The sequence below is a fragment of the Amborella trichopoda genome, chromosome 3, assembly GCF_054954075.1.
Source record: "Amborella trichopoda isolate Santa Cruz 75 chromosome 3, AtrichopodaSantaCruz75HAP2 v2.0, whole genome shotgun sequence".
Classification (NCBI taxonomy): domain Eukaryota; kingdom Viridiplantae; phylum Streptophyta; class Magnoliopsida; order Amborellales; family Amborellaceae; genus Amborella; species Amborella trichopoda.
Window position 1 is genome coordinate 47,294,902 of NC_142338.1, and position 22,864 is coordinate 47,317,765.

Here is a 22,864-nt window from a genome sequence, read left to right on the forward strand (position 1 = left end):
AACTTGGGGATTCAGAGTCGCACATCGATTTGACTTTGATAGGTTAAAATCATAAGTATGTGATTATATGTTGGTTATTGTGAGAAAGTTGTTTTGGATTTTGGGTCTAGCCGAGTGGAGTATTTCGTTTTGTAATTCGACTCCAATGATCTTAATTTCCTTTGTAAATGTTTTTAATCAATGTCAAAATAATTTGTTTTGATGAAAAATCATTAAAATGATTTTTATGGATTTATGTGAATTTTCTCGATTTATCTAGGCAAAAAAATCCGTTTTTTTGAAATTGTTTTGAGGTAATGACGATCAAAGACAGTCCCTGGCTTAAATGAATGTCTACATGTCATCTCCATGGTAAGGATGATGCCACCCTCTTCCATGGTTAAGATGAGGGTGACATCAGCCCTCATGGGGACCCCTATGTCCTTTAATTTATTATTATTTTAGGTTATTTAGTATTGTATTTTGGTATTTTCAAAGATATTGGATCCAAATACGGACGGATCACTGAAACCTCATTCTTTGAAGTAGCAAGTTTACACCTTAGGTATGCTATGAGATCGTGTACAGGGAAAGGATAATCTGGCAGCTGATGCTTTATCCTGGCAATTTAAAGGAGAGATTGCAGCTGCTATTTCCGTGCCACAGTTTTCTCTTTTGCCAAGGATACTGGAAGGGAGTGTCGTGTTCGCAAAATTGAAACGGAATGGTTAACTGGATATGGGCCCGGAAGCAGTCAAACCGGTCTAACCGATAAGCTGATCGATTCAATCGTTCTAACCGGGTAAGTCTCGAGTAGTAAAAAAGAAGTATTGAAAAAATAAAAAATATATAAAATAAAAATCTACTCAAATATGAAAAGTATATAATGAATGATTAAAATAAAATACATTCAAATGAAGTCGAAAATTAATAAAAAGAATATATTTTAATGAATCGATGTTTGAATTAGAGTATTAATGGTAAAGACAAATTTTAATTTTTATCATAATATAAAGAATATTAAAAAATACATTACAAACGAAATTTTTTATATTTGGGAATTTAAATATTTTTTTTTGAAATTTTTTTTAAATACCGATCAATCTCCAAAACTATCCAAATGACCGGTTCTGCTCTAATCACATACTGTTAGTGATATCGCCCGGTTTTTCTAGCAATGGTCAAGACCATGCCGAGACAAGGGACATCACTCAACAACTTAATATTAGTCCCGATGGTTGTTCCGGGGTACACATTATGTAGGTCAAAGGGTGATTGGCCCTTATAGTCGCATTACAATTTAAGGAGGCATTCCTAAACTTGTTTCACGTCATTCTGGTTACTAAAGGACCTACAAGGGGTTGTCCAAAGCATGGAATGAGAAAAGATGTGAAGCATTTTGTAGCAGAGTGTGACATGTGCCAAAGGAGACAATTTCTCTACCAGGGCTGCTGCAAGCATTACCCATTCCTAAGCAAGTTTGGGAGACGTAGTTTATCGATGGCTTGCCTTTTTCAAACGATAAAAGCACAATAATGGTTGTGGTGGATGGGCTTATTAAGTATGCTCACATTTGCGCTCTCTCCCACCTCTACACAACGGTATCAGTGGCCTATGCTTTTATTCGTGATGTTGCCAAGTTGCACGGGATGCCCCAATCAATAGTAAGTGTGGGGGAATAGTACAAGTAGCTACTACGGGTTTTGCTATGACTTTTTACTATCCTTTAACGGTTAGAGAGGCTTTTGCCTCTATTCAATGTATACTGACTGAAGTAATATTTGGTTAGTTAATCTGATCAGTTCATCAATGGTCGGCAAGTATGATGGTTCTAATGATGATCCTGTACATATTTCATGCTTATCTCACAAGCAGATTTAAGAAACCTCGCGAATTAACTTGGGTTACGGGTATGCAGCGTTTTAAAAAACGCCGAGTCGAATCGAACTCGCCCGGTTCGACTTGGAATTCGCGAAAAGGGACCGGATCGGTTGAAAAATTGGAAATCATCCGGTTCTAGAGAGAACCGGACGATTCCGTACAGTGACTCGCCGATTCACTGTACGGAATCGGCGAGTCCGAACAGTGAATCGGCGAGTCCGTACGGTTTTTTTTTTTTTTTTTGTAATCCATGATAGATTTTTTTGTAATACTTGATCGATTTTTTTGTAATCCATGATCGAATTGTTTTTGTTTTTTTGTAATCCATGATCGAATTGTTTTTGTTTTTTTGTAATCCATGATCGAATTGTTTTTGTTTTTTTGTAATCCATGATCGAATTTTTTGGTTTTTTGTAACCCATAATAGAATTTTTTGTAATCCATGATCGAAATGTTTGTTTTCTTTTCTTGTAATCCATGATCGCTTTTTTTGTTTTTTTTTTGTAACCCATGATAGAATTTTTTGTAATCCATGACCGAATGTTTTGTAATACATGATCGAAATGTTTGTTTTTTTTTTGTAATCCATGATCGAAATGTTTGTTTTTTTTTTTGTAATCCATGATTGAATTTTTTGTTTTTTGCTTTTTTTGTAACCCATGATAGAGTTTTTTGTAATCCATGATCGAACTGTTTTTTCCTTTTTTTGTAATCCACGATTGAATTTTTTGTTTTTTTTTGTTTGTTTTTTTTTGTAATCCATGATCGAATTTTATGTAATCCATGATTGAATTTATGTAATCCATGATCGAATTTTATGTAATCCATGATCGAATTTTATGTAATCCATGATTGAATTTTTTGAAAATTTGTGATTTTTTTTTTTTAATCCATGATCGAATTTTTTTTTGTAATCCATGATAGAACTTTTTGAAAATTTGTGATTTTTTTTTTAATCCATGATCGATTTTTTTGAAAATTTGTTATTATTTTTTTAAAATCCATATTATTCAAAGAGAAAATGAGAGAGATGATGATTCTGAGGCCACCCTATCCCAGCCATATTATTCACATATCGAGTCCCAACAGCAACAGTGTAGGGATGAGCATGAAATACTGTAAATTAAATGCTGAATGGCGGTTCATGCAGGGAAAGAACATATCAATATTCGCATATTCATTCAAAAACATGAAAATTCTTAATGGAGTACCCTCATTTTTTATTGAATTCCTAAAAAACAATATTTATAATGAATTTTAATAATTTTTGTCGAATTTTTTTTAAGCTTTATTCTGATCGATTCACCCGATTCCCGATCCTAATCGCCGATTCGCTGATCCGGATCGGTTTTTTGGAAGCCCGATCAGGGTCACCGATCCGTTTTTTAAACCATTGCGGGTATGGTTTTGGTTGCTCATAAGTGAGGTTTGGCAAGGATATTTTAAATGGTAGGAAACACAACTGTGAATGAGCACCGTTTACCACCTGCAAATGGATGGGCAAACTGAGGTCCTTAACCATTGTTTAGGAACCTATTTTTGGTGTTTCACTGGCAATCGACCACGACAAGGGGCAAAATGGCTCCCATGGGCTGAATGGTGGTAAAACATTGCTTATCAGACAACAATAAAAATGTCTCCATTTTCTATCAAAAGAAAAAAAACAAAAATGTCTCTATTTTCTATCAAAAAGAAAAAATGTCTCCATTCGACGTGGTGTATGGCAGACAATCACCAACCAGGGATGACATATGTCGATGAGGTGAACTGAGAGTTGCAAAGTCGCGACCAGATACTATCGGAATTGAAAGAGAATCTAGCTATGGCTCGTAACCGAATGAAAGAGCAGCACGATAGATACTGTTCAGAGAGAATTGAATTTACAATGGGAGACATGGTCTATTTAAGGTTGCAGCCATACCGACAAACTTCTCTAGCCTTACGTCCCAACCTTAAATTGGCCCCGCGGAATTATGGACCATTTCTGATTGCTCAGCACATTAGGTTGGTTGCCTACAAGCTCAATCTTCCTACAGGATCGAAACTGCATACGATGTTTCATGTATCATTAGGCGAGAAGAAGCTTGGACTAGAGGTTGGGCCGAACCAGAGCTGCCACCATTGGCGAAGGATAGAGCTCTTCCTCAACCTGAAGCTATACTTCACAGGCAGATGGTGCAATGCCTGAAGTGTTGGTTCTGTGGGCTGACCTGCCTAAGGAGGATGTGACATGGTAGGTGTATCATGGATGGTGTGAACGCTTTCCAGATTTCCAACCTTACGACAAGGTTAATCTGTAGAGGGGGGTGGAATGTTAGGAAATTCATAATTTGAATTAGGAGTAGGTAGTAGTTTCCAAATTGAATAAGATTCTGAATATTTGAATTTGGGTTAGTAGGTATTTAATTTGGGTCAGTTTCCTTTTTGAAAAGATTATTATCAATTTACTTCAATTTGAATTGTTTTTACGTACTTGGGAAAATGGAATAATGAAAAGTAAATAGTCTCATTATATACAATTCCATAAATTTTAGCATCAAATACAATCGTAATTTTATCGCATATACATGCACCTTCTCTCTTTTGTATTTAGAGTATATTGCATGAGAATACATGCTCTTAAATACAGCTAAATAAACTCTATCGTCTTCAATGTGGGACTCAAACCCACATCTCTCTCTATAAAGCAATTTAGGAAAGAACAGTAAAACCATAGTGTTCTTTTAAATAGATATAAGTATTTTTCAAATAAAAAAATACTAACACCCTATATATATATATATATATATATATATATATATATATATAATCTAGAAACAAAAGATCAAGAACAAGCAATCAAGAAATTAAAAAAAGAAGATCGTACGTAGTATTCTACATGATGGCATGGTTAGACCGATACGCCTTAAGCTCAACCCAAATGCGAGATGCTGTAATAATTTAAGACTGTTAATAAACTTTAATTACATTTAGTAATGAATAGTATAAATCTCCTTTCTTTAGTCAATTCTACATGTTTTCATTTTGCAAATTCCAGAAAATGAAAGCTTGTGTTTTTTATATGAGAACAAATATTGTTAAAAGGATTTGTATCTGACATGAAAAATTTGTTTCGACCATGTCCACTTTTTCGAGATATCTATGTGCTCCAAAACAGTAAATAAAAGAGCAAAGATAACGTATCAATGAATTTGGTATCATGTTCCTAGCATGCAAACCACGTATTAGGAAGTATAGGCTGCCCAAGTTTACTTCAAAGTCTAATAAATAACCATGTTTACTTAGTCGTACTTGGAATCCTAAAAGGGACCAAAATCATGAATGAATCCAACAATAAATATAGTTTTCTAAAATGATTTTTGGCTTGTTTCGGTAAGGTGGATCTTCAATGCAAATGTTACTAATAAAAACTTCCCTGTGCTTTTTTGGTTTATCTGCATAAAATGGAGAATCCAATCAAGCTTTTCAAATATAAAAAGCCCATGAATAAGCCATTTCAAATCTTAAGACAGACTTTAGCAAGCCGTCCCATGGTAATATCAGCCACCTCAATTCAAAGATGATCATTCCACAAGAGAACCTTGACAAAATGGAGGGGAGCGTTCACATGATCTATTGTTGTAAACAGCATTTTAAAAGACATTGAGCCCACTTAAGAACCACCTGAGCCAGCTTTAAAACAGTCTGGGGACCAGTCCGAGTCTCCCACAAAATTGGAGCAATCCACCCTATAAATCATGGTTTCAGAAGTATCATAAAAACATTGTTTTTAGATTAACTTGAGATCTCAAAAACCTTGTATAAATTCACCTAACCGGCTGAGCTGTCAGCCGATCTAAATCGAAATGGTGGGAGACCATCCAATTTTTAAAACACTGGCTATAAACGGCAACTGATGTTAGTTGTAACCTACATTTCACCATGCTACAGTGATCTTATACTTCCCCATAAACATCATCATCATCATCAACTATTTGGGGAAAATAGTGGGGCAAAATTTGCCAAAATGAGAATGAGAGAGAGAGAGAGAAGGGCCAAGTGCTCTACGCCACCCAAGCTCAATGTGTTCTCAATTAAATGTAACAAAACGCAGCACATGGCAGTAAAACAATAGATACACAAAACCCGTATACACCCTGCAACTAGAAAGAGCAAGAAAAAGCAAGACTAATCTGCGGTTTACATCTAAACAGCTCACAAATTTAAATCAAATATCAACAGTACTAGGAAACGAGAGCCCATGATGGAAATGTGTTTGGGTAGTGGCAGGGTGTGTTCGAGAAGTGGCATATTGCAATAATCAGAGAAGCGTAGCAGCACAACCTCTGATCCACATTTACAGGGAGGGCTCACGTCCTATGGGCTCCTCTGAAGTATGTGTATACTTGCTGCTCGACACAAACAAAAAATTCCACCCACGTTAAGGGGTGAGAGTGCAAAAGCTGCCTAACACAAGCAAAAAATTCCATCCACCCTATGGGGAGAGTAAAAATGTGTTTGATGTCTCTTTTTCTTTTATCTTTTGTTGGGGGCAAGGGGGAGTTTCTCATGTGTATTTGTGCATGAGAGAGAGAGTTTTGATGTGTGTGCATGAACGTGCATCCGAGAGAGTAAAAACAGACAAGAGAAACGGAGTAGAATATATGAGAAAGGCCAAAGCATTTGACTCACAATTGAAGCTGAATATAAACGAATGCTAAAGCCAGTAAAGGTAAGCAAAGCAAAAAAAAAAACACTAGGAAAAAAATTTAAATGAGGTTCTGTTTAAATGTTCTCTTCTTCTAATATCCATCCTTTTTTTAAAAAAAAAAAAAAAAACCTTCTAAAATCCATCTTAGAGATGGATTTAGAGTCTAGAATACAAAGCACATCCTAGGTCCCACTTTAGATGAATTTCTCTCGGATTAGTGATCTTACAACACAAGAAATTGTGCAAATATCATGATCTGCAAAGAATTAAAATGAATAACGATTGAACTCCAAAAACAAAGTTTAAAATAGTCTATTGAAGTTCAAAATCCTTCTCTCTTTTTTCGTTTTTCAAATTCATGACCGTAGTAATCGACATTATCAAGCAATACAATTTTAGGTCTGAAATCCATATCTAAGACGGTTTTTTGGAGGACAACACATTTGAATAGGTGTGCCAGCTGACACACCCAAACCCCATCCAAAAACTAAAATCAGGATTATTCTTCAATTGGTGATTTCTAAATCGTAAACTACATGGGACTTTTATCATTATGTGAATATATTCCAAAATATAGGAAAGTGACAGTCACTAATTCCAAAATTGGGGAGAGAAGGGGGAATTCCCATGCTAACCTGAAGTACCCAAATGCTTAGCAGCGCCTCACAACAGAAGAGTCCAAACCCAACCAAGTAGAAAATCTGAGAGTGAAAAAAGGAAATTCGAAGGAAAAAATTAATGTTATCTCAAATAGGAAAAGAAGAGAGAGAGAGAGAGAGAGAGAGAGAGAGTCTTTGGAAAACTTACCCCCACAAAGACACTGTCTGAGAAGACATCAATGGCTGGAAGAATACCTCTGAACAAGAAAATAAAAGCAATGTGATATATATAAATGGAAATGTGCAACTTGCTGGGTAATCAAAACCAGGCATCTGGCATGAATACAATGATGCATCAAACTGCTATTCTACAATGACTTATTCACCTTGTGTATTCTAAAATTCTCATAAATGACTTTTATGAAAAATGCTTTGTTGTTGCCAGGGAAACAACAATAGCCAGTGTTGCCTCACGTCATTCATTACATTGTGATAAGAGTGAGAAACCCAAAAAGAACTCCAAAATCCAACTCTGCTCCAAAAACAATATCCTCCCAAAACAATTATTCAGAGCTCCAAAAATACTCCAGATAAGCTGCCACCCTATTAGGTTTGGAGCGTCCATTTAAATGCATGCAGATCTGGGGGGTTTGGAGCTTCAAATAAAATCTTATTTCAAGGAAAATGATATTGGAGCTTTTCAGACCCTATGCACTGGGACTTCTGTGGCCACAAAGGCATTATCCCTCTTTTTAGATGTACTCAAATTTAATAAAATGGATGTTCAACAGAATGAATGAGTCCACCCAGGTTGTGGCTATAGAAAGAGATGGCTTGCCTTCATTACGACTCTTACAAGGATACCAAGAGGACCTCACCCAAAGAGGTGCATTTGTGTACTGCAGGGCTGAAACTGAGATGGCATTTGACAGTTAAACCCATTGAGCATTACTCATTTTTCTCTCCAACCCGTCTTTCTCTAACCATGCTCTTTCTGATTCCTTTCTCACTCTAATCATGCCCCTTCTCTCTAACTCCTATCTCTCTCTAACCTTGCCCATTCTCTCTCTGACTGTGCCCTCTCTCTAAATCCTCTCTCTATGCCCTTTCCCTCTCCGAACTCTCGCTAATTGCACTCTCTAACTCCACTCTCTAACCTTGCCCTTTCTCTCTCTAACTCTCCCTAACTGTGCCATTGCTATCTATGTCTTTTCTATCTCTATATAGTTCTGGCCTTTCTCTCTCTAACAGTGTGCCCTTTCTCTCTCTAACTCCTCTCTCTAGAAGTGCCCTTTCTCTTTCCAACTCCATTCTTTCTAACCAGGCCATCTCTCTCGCTCCTCTAGTTCTAATAGTGTTCTTTGTCTCTCTAACTCCTGTCCCCCTCTCTCACAATGCCCTCTCTGTAACTCGTCTCTAATCACACCCTTTCTCCCTCTAACTCCTCTAACTCTATTTACCAAACTTGGATTTTGCAAATCGTTTGATATGCAAATAACTACAACTTTTTTGGACTGATGTATCCAGGATATGAAGCCAAAACAGAGATATGGCCTCGAGTGCAGGATATGCCAATCCAACTAAGATTTCCAAAGAGGTAAAAGTCTGTGATTTTATGATTGGAATATAAAAGAACAAATAAATACTTCCAAAGGACAGGGCTGTCCCTTTCTAAAGTGTTGACGAACCACTGAAAAACCATGTTAGGAGGATTCATAGGACCAGAAATATTGCAAACTGCTCTCGATTCACCTTGTGATCAATTCCATAAGAGAGAGAGAGAGAGAGAGAGAGAGAGAGAAAGAGAAAGAGAAAGAGAAAGAGAAAGAGAGAGAGAGAGAGAGAGAGGGAGAGAGAGCTTAAAAGTCTAGATCTTGTAATCCAACAAATGGACAGTGCAGAGTTGCAGCTAGAGTGGCAGCTGCCGTCCAACAAATGGACAGTTTTTAAGGGGGTCCTTCAATGCAGTAAAAATGGACAGCCCATCCATAAAAAAAACTTGCCCAAAAGATAATATAACTGTTCAAAATATATTCAACAAATAGTCCAGCGTGTAGCATCAAGAAGAGATAATAAGCGCAGAGTCATCAATTGGAATATAGAACTTATATCAACACCTTTGAACATGGTTTTAAAATAAAACGAATAAAAAGTACTTACGTCAATGACTTCCCCTTGAAAAAGAGAGGAGGGGCAATGGCAGCAAATATGCAGAAGCCAATGTGAAACTGCACCACAACAGTTGTCAATAATGGGACAGGAAGGGAACTACCCCATGTTACACATGTGCATATAAACTCACCAAGTACAACATAAAGAACCAGCCAAATTTGAAGGCACTGTCCGTCCTGGATAATCAGAAACAAAACTTGCTTAGACCACATTCATCAATGAAATGCCTTGATTAAAAGAATTGTGGGTTATCCCAAATGTCATTGAAATAGTCAGCCTCCCAGAGTCCCACTCCAATTTGGTCATGATAATGAGTATCTCAATCCATACCAAGTAATGTTGTCTTGCAGACAAACCAGTGTTAATCTCTTGTTACTTTACTTTCCATCAATAAAGCAACAATGTTTCTCAAACTAAAAATTTTTGTAGATAAGACAACATTAACCCAAGCCAACAAAATGTAAAAACTTGGTGCCGAATTAGTTACCGTAGCCGTTAAGGGGAAAAAAAAAAACTGAAACACCCATGGGGTTAAATCACAGAAGAAACTCTGCAATTGAGAAAAATAAATTTACAATAGACACTCCTAGTCTAAAACTACCAAAATATTATTATCAATTACTACCAATATATGCTTTACCACTGATCTTCTATTTTTCTAGTTTCAATTTGTCTTCTTTTGATCATAAAATCACATACTTTCTAGCTCACAAAATGATGTAAATATAGAAGATTCCCACATCTATGAATGTCATAACACCATGTCCAACTCACGCATATCAAAGACGCAAAGAAAGCTGTGTATAAGTAGCAATAAATAACACCAGTTAGTGACGTCACAAAGTACTAAAAAATTTCTTAATCACCTGCACATTGTAGCAAGCATGCATCACATCAGAATAACTGTTTTTGAAAACAAATTGCCTATAACATGCGATTCCCAACATATCTACCAATGACATGCCTACCAGCCACATCTCGATCCCTAACAGGAGATATATGGCACAGATAACCTTTTCTCGCACCACGGGGAAAAAACGGTTGCTAAAAGCAGTGGGAGACTTTAACCTATGGCTGATAAATAACATCTCAAATAAATAACCTAAGAACTACGTGTTGAAAGAATAGAAAATAATATGAAATGAGAAAGTTCATTAGCCAAATCAAATCACAAAGAAACACCTACTGGTCATGTGGTTTCATGCCAGCATTCCTAATAGTAAAATGAATCCACTTTCACCAATGTTTGTTATACCTATTGATAGTGGCTCACAGGTTGGTCTGCTAAATTTAATACCAGTAGCTGAAAAAGGTTCATATGCTAGTCGCCATTAAATAAATAAGGATGCAATTCTAGAAAACAGAGAACTTTATAAACCTCTAATCATTTCCTATTGTGTTAAGAACATGGAATAGTCTTAAAATGGTCACAAGCACATATAATAATTTAAGATATTATATCACCAATATCAAGTTCTCATACAACCTCGCTATCATGTCTTCCATGTTCAAGAAATCAAGGACACAGAGCTAATTACAGATAAGAACAGCTTATTATGTCGTTTATTACCCATACGATGTTTCTCTTCAACTCAGAATGCAGACAAATGTGATGGTCTATCAAGGAGAACAGACCTAACCAGAAAGAGTTTATCTGTAACCACCAAACTTTTATATGAAAACATAATGAAAAAATCTTACCTCATGGCACGGTACAAAGGCCTGTACCACAACACATATGAAAGAGGACATCCAAGCAAAGCATAAATGACAGCAAGGAACCAGATTTTAACCCCTGTCATCATTTCAATGAATATAAGAAATCCCCCGTGAATACAGATTTTACAAACAACCTGAACTCCAAGTATTTAGCCACATTTAATGACAAGTTAAACTAATGCTCACCTGCTCCTTTGATCCAATTAATAGTCACTGCAAGAACATTGAATACAAGGCAGAGAACTATACCTGCAAAGGCAACGCTGTGTTAGAAATAGGCAGTGTACGTAACAAAAAAATGCAATATCAATTGCAAAATTGCAAACTAACTTGACAGTTCATTCCAAAATGCAAAGTGATTGCATTTTCCTATTTTCTACGAAATAGAAATCACCCTTGATTAGGGGCAACCAAAAGCTTGCGTACTAGTGTGCACTGCCCAAGTAATGTTCCATTCCCCAATAGCATAATTTTATTTAACAAAAATGCCATATATGAGGGAGCCAGAAAATAGGAAACCAGAACATCTATCTATAGCAGATCATATCAAAATGTTTAAAACAATATGCCACAACATACCTAACCAACTCGCAAAGGCCACATATTGCAACCTCTGAGCATGAGGTGGTATTTCGTTTGCGATGTCATGATGAATGATAGGAAACAATGGCGGCCAGTTTTTCTCGTTTGTGACCACTCCAGCTGTATCATCGATATCCAAACCATGAGTTCAACCATATAAACTGAAAATAATGTAAAAAAACTAACTAATTTATCAACAAGCACATCAAACCAGAACTTCCTGGTTTACCTCTTGCAACAGCCTCTTCCCTTCGCTTTATATCCTGCAATATATAAATTTTGGTTAGAGACTTTCCTGTTTTGGAACATCAACGCATGGGAATTACCAAAAGATGATGAATAAATAAAGCTACTGACTTACTTCCACAACTCAATCCAAAAGCCAAAATTAAATAAAATGCTTCAAAGGAAAAAAAAAAATAACCTGTTCCCTCCTTTTTAAGTCTATTTCCCATGCTTTTAGCTCCTTCTCTTTTTTCTTGGGATCCTGCATATTTAAATACAATCTATGAAACTTTATAGAGTGGACATATTCATATATTGTACCATACTCATAAAAAATATAAATAAATAAAAACAGAAAATAACAGCATACATTTATTGTGTCCAGTGGTATGTCAACTGTTGCATCCTGATTATAGCCAAAGCCAACAGGTTCATGGGCAAGAGGAGAAAGGCGGGATCTTGAACCTGGAGGAGCACTTGCATGCTGCAAAGATTCCTATTAGTTATCCCATCCTAGAAGTAAACTGGTCCTCAAATTCAGTACATTTCACAATTCTAAGAACAAGTGTCAAGTATCTAACATTCCATGCAAGTTGCATCATTCTTCAAGTTATTATCACATAAATAAAGCAGAAAAATTAACAATTAATACCTCAAAAACCAATGACTTCCCATTTAAATACAACATAAACAGCTGATCTCAAGCCTATTTTAGCTAAATCTTTTCTCTAAACACTTTCAGCTAGACCTTCCGCGTAAAAGACTGCTTAAAGTCTTCAACCAGGGATTAGGAGCAATAACATTAGCCAATCGGTTTAACATGTATCAATGTAACTCTAGAGTTTATCCAGATAAAATAAAAATATAACAAAGTAATAATTAAAATAAAGCCGATAAAATGAAATGGCTTTCAACCAAATAAGAGTTTCAAACGTGCATTGAGATCATACATTCAATGTCACTTCGACTGAAATAAGCATGTCCCGAGGACTTAAATAAGCACATTGTCACATGTCCACACCTTTCTTCTGCATAATTTTGTGAACCTCAAACCAGCCTACCATCTGCAAAGTTACTACCTCTTCTTCTTAAAGTCAATCTGCAACCTCATTAACTTATTTAAGAATCATATCAGATACTAATGACAGCCAATATCTAGTAGCTCAGAAACACTATCAGCAATTCAAGGATTTGGGAAGGAGTTAACAACTAATTTTAGTGCTTCACACAAGAAGAATCATAAAAAATGGACATGCAGCATGTTCACTGGTTTATGAGCAGACAATAAAGGCGATCAAGAAACTTCATTTAAAACATCATTCAACAGAAACACAGATTTGAAATTGATTACATTCCTGAGCAATTCAATGATAAAAGGTATGTTCCACACTTAGAGGCAAGCAATCGTATTAAACTTGCAGACTCCAGCAACAGTAGTCTTTTTATATAATCCTTGAGCAATGTAGGTTGGCCAGAAGCCAGCTCATCAAGTGAATGAATAAAGATGACATTTTTGCCACAAACAGTTCGGCATATGTATTTTGCAAACTCATTTATGGGGAATTTGTCTAAATGATTCAAAATTTAATCACAACTTAGCAATCATACTTTTGTGTTCTTGTTTTAATGATAAATGCAATGAGGAACAGATACATCAGGTCACATCATAGCTGGCAGAGACCAAGATGGAAGTAAACCAGTGGAACCAATATGGAAGTAAACCAGTGGAAAGTGGTAACCTGTTTCACAAGACATCCACATTCTTCCCTACGAAAGAGCTTAACCCTGCCTCCCAAACCAAAAGGAATATCTGTTGTGTCACTAGTACTTCTAAAGATGTATTTGGAGTTTAAAAAGCTTCTCATGGTTGCTGTCACGTATCTCTCCCATGGTATCTATAAGTCTCCAGAGATAATATTTCTGATGTTCAAAAACATTTCTTTTTCTTCGACCAGTTACCAATATAATTCCAAATTCCATGATAGAAACCATGTTTTGATTATATAATACTCATTATCCTATATATATATATATATATATATATATATATATATTTATATATATTATAAACCAAAGTTACCATGTGAATATATTGGAATATCCAACCTTGATAACAACTATTGAAGGAATGTATATTTATATGCTACAATCAACAGACCTCCAGTTTTTATGATCGTTAAAATCCATTGTAACAACATTTACGTCTTATAACGTTCAAGAGCATGTCCTCAATATGATGTAGTTTCTTTCATTTTACTATGGTTCATGAGAAATTAATGAAATTACTATCAATAGGATTAATAACATTTTTTTTCTTCTAATGAACACAGTTGAAACTTACTCATGAATCATACAACTGAAGAGTTAGCACAAACCATACCAATCAAGAGTTAGAAACAATTAAGTCCAAAGGGATCTCCTTGTTGCATAAAACAACAATTACCAAAACAGTATAAATGATGTATTTGGACTATAAATGCTGTATTTGGATAGTATTTTACTTCTTTAGTAAATAATTGAATCCATACTAGTTAAATCCAACTCTTATCATTATCCAAAAAAATTACCATATTCCATCCGGTGTACCTTTTTTTTATGAATTCCATCCAATGCCCAAAAATTAAATCCTGATGTAGCGGGTTTTTAATTCTATTTTACTAGTTTTTTAGATACTCAAATTAGGTTTAGGGTTATTTGGGTTCTATTTTTATTTTATGGTACATGCGTCTTTTTTAGTTGCAAAGAATTGAGGAGTATAGTATAAAGTTAAATGTTAAATAGATGAAGGGCAAGGATTTAATGGTGGTTAGGGTTTCTTAAGAAGCAAGTTAGGTTTCTAGAGTTATTCTTCTATAAATATGCAGTGTTAGACAAAAAATAAAAGAAGAACAAATTATTTTGGGCCTTATGAAAAACATTTCTCTAGGGTGGACACCCCTACAGACCCAGAGAGAAGGTATATTCTCTCATTCGGTTATTTTATTTTTTATTTTTTTGGTCTATTCATTTTTTTCCTCCCTCTTCCCCACATCAATTGGTATCAAAGCTTCAGAAAATCCATGCATCACAATGCCACCAAAAATGACTCTTATGATCGAGGATATCATGGAGATTGTGAATCATGACATAAATAAAACCATGGAAGATATTTGAGTCAAGATCCAAGAATTTCAAGGAGAAATCGTCGAACTTCTAAGAGAAATTGGTGAATTAAATCAACAGTTTAAATGATTACGATAGGTTTTTTTTTTTTTTTTTTTGAATAAAGGTTAACTTCTCATATAACTGGCACCAAATCTTACCCTAGGGATAAATTGAGCTCCATGACCGACTCTAGGGGCTAATCCCATACGTACTGAGCAAATTTTGATGCAAGCACCATAACCTAAGAAACATCCAAGTGACCTCAGTATCAAGGTCGATCTCCCCATGTTTCACAAGGAGCTGGAAGGAGAAGTCTTAGATTATACTTGACATCCCAACGTTCCAATACAAGTTGCACTTTAAGTGTTGGATTAATAGGTTCATTGAAGAAGACATAGTATCTAGGCAAATAGTAGGACTTATCACCAACTATTGAAATGGTCCTTAAAAGATGCGATGAACACAACAAGCTCGAGGTCGAGCTCTCCTCCCAACCCTGGGAGAATGATGTAATGGGCTTTTAATTTTTTATTTTACTATATTTTAGGATACTAAAATTAGGTCTGAGTGTCATTTTATTTTGTGATATATGTGTCCTTTTTTAGTTATAGAGAATTGAGGGGTACAATTGGAAGTTAAATGTTAAATATATGACGGACTAGAATTTAATAGTGGTTAGGGTGTTGAAAGAAACAAGTGAGGTTTTATGTTTTTCTCTTATAAATATGTGTTGGACAAAAGAAAACATCAGATAAGAATAATTTATTTTGGGTCTAAAAAGATCGTTTTAAGGACTCCCTTGCAGACCTAATTAAAGCGTCAAATCTCTCAACCTTTGGGGTAGATTCCCCCGTAAACTTAAATGGTACAATCTCTCATCCTTTATTTTTATTTTATCCTTGTAGTTTGTTTATTTCCTATCTTCATCTTCTCCCTACATCAAATCCACTATTCAATCTGAACATTTTGTTAAATAATGATCAAACGCAATATGTGACGAATACTACAGTTGTTAAATAAAGCATCACATAACATTCACATTTCTAAGTATGTCATCCTCCAGTACCAAAATATTGAACTTTGGCTTATTGTGTGAGTTAAACTGAACCATATGTAAATAATGATGATTTGCGGGCTTAGAATTAAATTAAAACATCATTTTTTGGGGGACTAAGGCAGCCAGGGTTTGACAGGTGTGTTTTCTTTGTCCTTAAGTATAAAAAATTGATGTCAAATGTTAATTTAGTGCAATCTTTATATTTTGAGAATTCTCACAAAGTAATCCATGTGTCCACCATTAGATCCCATCCTGAAAAGTGTTCACTCTGTCTCGATTAGCAGTTCAACGGTCATCAAATGATCCGAATTGATGAAAACTTATTGAAACCATAAAAGATGTAAAACAAAAAATCATAACTTGCATTAAAAATATAGTTTTTCTCAAGATCTAGTTTTCCATCAGTCAGGTTCTGATAATGCTGCTTTGAATAACCTAACAACCTTTCAAGTTTGGCAAATAAAAAAACAAAAAAGCTAGGTGGAATTGAAGAGTCAAATAACTCAGAGCCACATGATACACCGTCAAACAAAAAATCAATGGTACACACTTGCCACCGTACAAAAATAATTTAACCAGAAAAAAGGTAAATTGAAACAGAAAAAGTTGGCCAACATGAATTAGACATCCATTTCAACAAGTCAAACCCCCAAAGAAAGTACTTTTCCAGTTATTAGAACAAATAGCATGTAAATTTCAAGGAACTACACAAATTCATAAGTCGATAAACATTGACTTGATTGACAAAAATATGATATGAAAAAAGACAATGGAATATGAAAGAGAACGGTATGAGAAGACTAGAAAGAGAAAACCTAGTTAACAAAAAACAGGAGCATAAGAGCTTCGTGGCATAATTAAACAAAGGCAAATTGTAAACACAAAAACGAGAGGTTCTAATGGATGATTTCAGTTGTAGCTTTAACGCACCTGGGGGAGGTTTCTTTTTCTCTTCTTCTCTTTTGTATTTATGAAAGGTGATGTTCTTTATTAGATAAGTGAAAAATGCATAAGTACTAGATAACACAGACTGCTTGCTAGCTTTTACACCAGCTTATTTATTAACTGCACAACAATTCAGAATGTTCCATCTGATAGAACATTTGAATATGATGGGGTTTAAATTGTACAGACTGGGTGCATTTAATAAAGGCTGAGTGTAAAAACTATCTGTCCAACATAAATGGCTCACTAATCAATAGAAATCTTCAAATACAGCTCGGCAACAAGTATAAAATGGGGGATAAACTAATTCGAGCCTTCAATACATTATGTGAATCTATAGCATCAGACAGTCAGGAAATTGATAGAATTTCCAAGAAAAAAGGTCAAATCAGCTCTGAATATAGTTGAAAAATTGATGAAAATTACACCCGACTAGGACAAAACCATGTCATAAATGGTTTATAAGTTAATAATTATGAATGGTTTAGAAGTTAACAAAAAATTTCAAGGAAACAAGCAGATCACAGTAGAATATATAATAGATAGATTATCAGATATTTTTCACTCCTAGTAGTGAAATCCATTGCTTAGAATGATTTAATAATTTAGAGGAAGACTGTGGCAGATCAACAAAATACATGGTTAAATAAACAAAAATGGGCTAATTCCAACTGGTCGAGGAATTTCAAGGAATAAATTTAATTAGGGTAGATCAAGGGAGTAAAAGGGCCGAGAAACGAGACATGGGAAAAACTTGTTAATATGTATTACCACGAAAAATGATGAGAATAAATTTAAGCCAAATGAGTACCACGAAAAATGATGAGAATTAACAGACAAGTTCAAGCAAAACCTAACTGAAATGATGCTATTAAAGGAAATCGTAACAAAAAATAGGTTATCAGATCAAGGGGAAGATATGCTACATAAACAAGACATTATTACAGATTCCCAATACGACTAGGGCAAACAATTAGCACAAAAATGTTGAAAAACTGGGAGCGATTTTCAAGGGAAACTCATAAAATTCGATTCCATTTTGAGAAAATCACCACAAATAGGCAGATCAAGGTATCAAACAGGTAGCAAACCATGCCAGCGAAAAGGATGAGAAAAATAAGGGGCAACCACTAACATGAAAAACGATGAGAAAAAACAACTGAATTTCTCAGCAAAAAGATGAATAATCGTCTTCGTTTAAATAGAACTTACTAACAATGGCATGCATAAAATGATATGGAATAAAAAAAACAGTAAAAAATAAAAATAGGGCAAATCAGCAACACCAAAACTACGACAAATTAACGGTGATTTAGAAGCAAATGCAACGCAAATCCATTACATCTGGATAAAACTTACCGAAAATGGATTGACTTCTTCCTCATCGAAAGGGTTTGGGTCGTTGTGGCGATGCATTTCTTCCCAGAAATGGCAAAAATTGAGAGAGAGAGAACTTCAAAGGCGGAAGAGCGGTCCTTCCACGCGTTGCAATTGCCGAAACATGCGAGTATCGAAAGCGGTGGTTTAGCTCTATATAAAGGCGACGAAAATTAAGCGGGAGATTTCGGTTTTATTGGAATTGTGTCCATTTGTACAATGACGATATTGCCCTTGAGAGGTGAGGAAAGTAGCTTGTCAATTCAGGTAAATGAACCTGTGAAAGCCTAGAATGCGCTTCGACCGATGATTTTTTAAAAATAAAATAAAATAAAATTTTTAATGTGTAAAATGCAATTTTTTTAAAAAAAAAAACTACACCGCATAAGCCCTACACATTGTTGAGTCAGAGGTCTCATGCACCCGCTGACTGATGATCGACTTTTCCATAAAATATTTAAAGCGAAGGAATTAGAGTTTATAGGCTTGGATTGCCCACATATAAACCGATGCCAAAAATTGGGTGATTCGAATTCGAATTCGCGATTTTAAATTGTTGTCATGAATGAAGTAGAAAAAAATTTATTTAAGGTGTCAACGTGTAGGAGTAAGGTATATCTAAAAATCTCACTTGAGAAGGTTGTTCTTATGCTATAGAACCTTCAAATCGATCATCTCGACCTCACAATTCATAAATATGAAAAAAATAAATTTGATTTTTAATTTTAAAAATAGTTCATCTTCTAACACATTATCTGGACCGTTCATTTTCAAGATTTTTAATCTTTATGGATTTACTTGATCTTCACTATTTCTGGATATTTAAACTTCATAATTAAAAGTAACAATTGATTTTTATATTATAATAAGGTTTGCAGCACCGAAAAAGCATTTTCAACATAATTTTGAGATGACACCTTATACAAACCTCACCCTCTTATTATTTTTTAACCTTTTGAAACTATGTATTTTTTTGTCTTGACGATGGTAGGACAGGCAATGGGCCCATAAGGGCAGCCCTGACCCTGACCTTGGGCTACATCCTAGGGCTCTAAGCCCTAGTTTTTTGGGGCTAGGCCAGGCCAGGCCACCCTGCCCATTGTCACCCCTAGACGATGATACCTTGTTTTCTAAATGTAGGTATTATGCTTCCCGCGAGAGCATTGTGTACATCCACTCCCTCAACTAGAAGACCTACTTGAGAGGACTTTTCGTTATGAAATTTTGAAAAACCACTTAAAAATCACTAGATGATTATTCTCAAAAGAAAAAAATTTGAAAGTCGAGTTTTCTAACGCTTAAATTCCACCCTCTAAAAAATGGATGGTCTTTATTCCATCGTCTTTATTCAGTCTTTAGATATTTTCCTCTCAAGTGCATAGAGGTGCAATTAGGATTTTTTTTTATATTGAGGTTGATATATGAGTTGAGGTTACACACCTAAATTTGGGATCCAAAAATTAACCCTACATGAGTTTTTATCTGAGGGAGCAAACAGATATTATACTCTTGTATGAGTATAGCGTCTTTTGACCTTCTTAAATGTTTAAAGCTCCCATTTATGCTAAAGGAAAAATATACAATGAGTCAATTACTTTTGGCAAGCTTTGTATGCTTCCTCTACATCATAGAAGTTATATGATCCCCTTTATCCAACCGTCAATTCTAAATGGAGGGTTAAGATTGTCCCAATCACAATGTCACGTCTCTACACCAGTTTATTTATATATTTTTTTCTATAAACTATTTTAACACCAAATTTGGACGTCCATTCCTCTATTAAACTCGCACTAGCGAAAAATATAAAAAAATATTTTCAATAAAATAAAATGACCAAAATACCCTTAAAAGTTTTAAGGGGTATTTTGGTCATTATATTTTATTGAAAATTTATTTTTATTATTTTTTATAGGTGCACCTTAATGAGAAGATGGAACGTATCAAATTTCATATTCATGCAATTTACCAAATTTCATATTCATGCAATTTACCAAATTTCATATTCATGCAATTTGTATAAAAAAGCTAAAAATAAAATACTTTGAGATGTCGGATCTAAGATCAAACAGTAAGTGGCTCTCTTGATCAAAATTGGACGGCTGGATGGTAGGAGAAGGATATAACTTCTATGTTGTAGGGGAATCATATAAACATTTCTCATTACTTTTAGCATAAGGAGGCCATAATCACTCTTATCTTTCATGCGATTATGAACATGTCACTAACTAAACTCAAAGTTCAAAAGAAAAAAATATATTGAACTTAATGACATATCCCAAACTATCCAATTTGACATCTAATAGCTAAGAGTAATAGTTACATCCTTGTAAGAAAGATAAAACGGTCCCATAGTGTATGATGGCACTGTTAAATGCTGTATGGGTTGCCTATAAAGAGTTTGGAGGAGCTGTATTGGGGCTAGAGCTTCATTGAGCAATGGATGGCCATGGCAACACAAAATCCTAAGTTTTATTGTTGAACTAGTTGAAAAACATAGTGACAAGGGGTTCGGTTTGTGATGGATGGCCATGGCAACACAAAATCCTAAGTTTTATTGTTGAACTAGTTGAAAAACATAATGACAAGGGGTTCGGTTTGTGATGGTGAAAGATTAACATTCTCATGTACTAGATAAAGTGGGTAATTAGTGCTTAAGTAAAAATATCGGGTAATTAGTGCTCAAGTAAACAGCTTGGGTGGGTGATTAGAGCTTAAGCACAGATGAGTATGCACAGGGAAGAATGAGGGATTGAAGATAACTAGATATTAGAAGACATTCTCACATCTTTATACACCAAATCCACTCAGCATTCCTTCTAGCCCAAAAATTCCTAAATTGATTTAAAATTTAATATGAAAAAAAATTATATAAGTGCGAGGCTCTAAACAATCAAATTAAAGCGCACCTCAAAATTTTATTAAAAGAGGTTGTTTCAATTATCAAAATTCATCAAATTGATCATCTCAACCTCAAGATGTACGAACATAACAAAAAAATTGATTTCAAGTATTGGAAATAGTGAATCTTGTAATGTATTTTTGGGCCATCAATTTTCAAGATTTTCAAGTGTTCATAGATCTGCTCGATGTACACTATTTTTAAAACTTTAAATTTTATAATTAGATATGAAATAAATTTTCAGGCCATCACGAATACTTTCAATATTGACACAACATCTTTCGACAATATTTGAAGGCGCGCCTTATTTTGATGGTTTAGAGCCTCGGCGTTATAAAAAACCACACCCTTCTTTTTATCTTTTGATTTCAATGCATTGGTCTATTATTATCCGGTGTTTTAGGTATAAACTTTAATTCCACACTAAGGATTGTAGAATATAATAAATACATTTTTAAATATTGTATATAGTATCTATATAACTTCTATAGTTTATTAGCAATAGAACACATGTTAATTATTAATTTTCATTTCCTTTCAAGTACAAATTATAAGTGTATAATGCTATAAATTTTTTTTGCAAAATCTACACAGCGGCTTTCAAAATATCTTAATTGTGGTAGAGGGTCTGCTAACTCCTTTGTCTGGAGGCGTGATTGAAATCATGAGTCGGTTGGTGGCTTGTCTAACCCATAGATTCATGTCAGATTGTCGATCCATATCAGTTTGAATCTGTTTCAATATGCAATTTAAAAAAAAATATTTAAAAAATTAAAGAATGAGGGTTTATTTTGTAGCGTGGGTGAGCAGTTTGGGAGTTTAGGAGGAGCCTAAAAAAACATTGTATATCCTAAAAGAAAAAAGGCAAAAAAATTATAAAGTGGAGCTTTAGGGGGGACTGGATTGGTACTAATTCCTTTCCAAAACTAGTTTGATACCGGCCATTTTCTAATCCATATGGGTGATTCTCAATCCAGATCACTGGATTTTCAAACACTAGACACATTCAAGCGATGACTTACATTTCTACATGATGCTTTTCTGGCAAGAGTAAGACCAATTACTATTTGAAATGCAATTATTATATGAAATGAAGTCATGTACATGTAAATTAATAGGAAAAAAAGATATTCACTCCAGTTAGAGCATACTGTAAACTACATTCTATTGGGCAAAACGCCTATTCATGGAATTTATTTGAACTTAGAACCCCACAAGTTTCTTATCATGTTTATTCAACTCGGCATTCAATTTAAATGTAAGTATCCCTTGCCCTTGAAAGTGAAGGATAAGGAAGATTATGAACTCACCAAAATCCTATTTTTTGATGGCAATGCATTAGATTTTATATTGCAAAGAAACCAGGGTTTCTCCAGAACAACAATTTTTTTGGTGTGTTCTTAATGGTCATGAAACTTTATCTGACAGGGGGAGGCCATTTTCAACATTTAGCTTTCCTTCCTAAAATATATGCGAAGTGGCCCCCAAAATCTAGGAGCAAGGAATGTACACAAGGGACATAGTAAAGAATGACTTTCTCTTATTAAAATTTGCAACTTTTAAATGTAATTAATTAATGTGTAGTTTAACAAAAA

At 34.8% G+C, this 22,864-nt stretch overlaps 1 protein-coding gene and 1 long non-coding RNA gene across 4 annotated transcripts; one reads left to right on the top strand and one right to left on the bottom strand.

The window, feature by feature from the left end:
• Positions 1 to 528: 528 nt before the first annotated feature.
• On the top strand, positions 529 to 1,789 carry LOC148782915 (uncharacterized). Its single transcript, XR_016051371.1, has 2 exons — positions 529 to 781; positions 1,328 to 1,789. It is a non-coding gene; the product is annotated as an uncharacterized LOC148782915 (long non-coding RNA).
• Positions 1,790 to 5,904: 4,115 nt separating this feature from the next.
• On the bottom strand, positions 5,905 to 18,498 carry SCAMP5 (SCAMP family protein). Of its 3 annotated transcripts, none has more exons than XM_088860984.1 (13): positions 18,353 to 18,498; positions 12,798 to 12,946; positions 12,218 to 12,331; positions 12,047 to 12,109; positions 11,852 to 11,885; positions 11,620 to 11,742; positions 11,227 to 11,289; positions 11,023 to 11,116; positions 9,452 to 9,497; positions 9,310 to 9,377; positions 7,358 to 7,406; positions 7,186 to 7,251; positions 5,905 to 6,248 (listed from the first exon to the last, which is right to left on the bottom strand). In XM_088860984.1, exons 2-13 carry the CDS (start codon positions 12,825 to 12,827, stop codon positions 6,210 to 6,212), a joined length of 789 nt encoding a protein of 262 aa, XP_088717110.1. In that variant the 5' UTR covers positions 12,828 to 12,946; positions 18,353 to 18,498; the 3' UTR covers positions 5,905 to 6,209. The 3 variants fall into 3 exon arrangements, with proteins under 3 accessions (XP_088717110.1, XP_088717109.1, XP_011626934.1); XM_088860983.1 differs by having other exon boundaries at positions 12,798 to 12,961; XM_011628632.3 differs by lacking the exon at positions 12,798 to 12,946.
• Between the last annotated feature and the right edge of the window lie 4,366 nt (positions 18,499 to 22,864).

Coding starts and splice junctions, on each gene's coding strand:
- SCAMP5 (XM_011628632.3), bottom strand. CDS start 18,409: ATGCATCGCCACAACGACCCAAACCCTTTCGATGAGGAAGAAGTCAAT. Junction 9,498..11,022: donor CCTTTGTACCGTGCCATGAG/GTAAGATTTTTT, acceptor CTGATTATCCAG/GACGGACAGTGCCTTCAAAT. Junction 7,252..7,357: donor CAGACAGTGTCTTTGTGGGG/GTAAGTTTTCCA, acceptor TTTCACTCTCAG/ATTTTCTACTTGGTTGGGTT.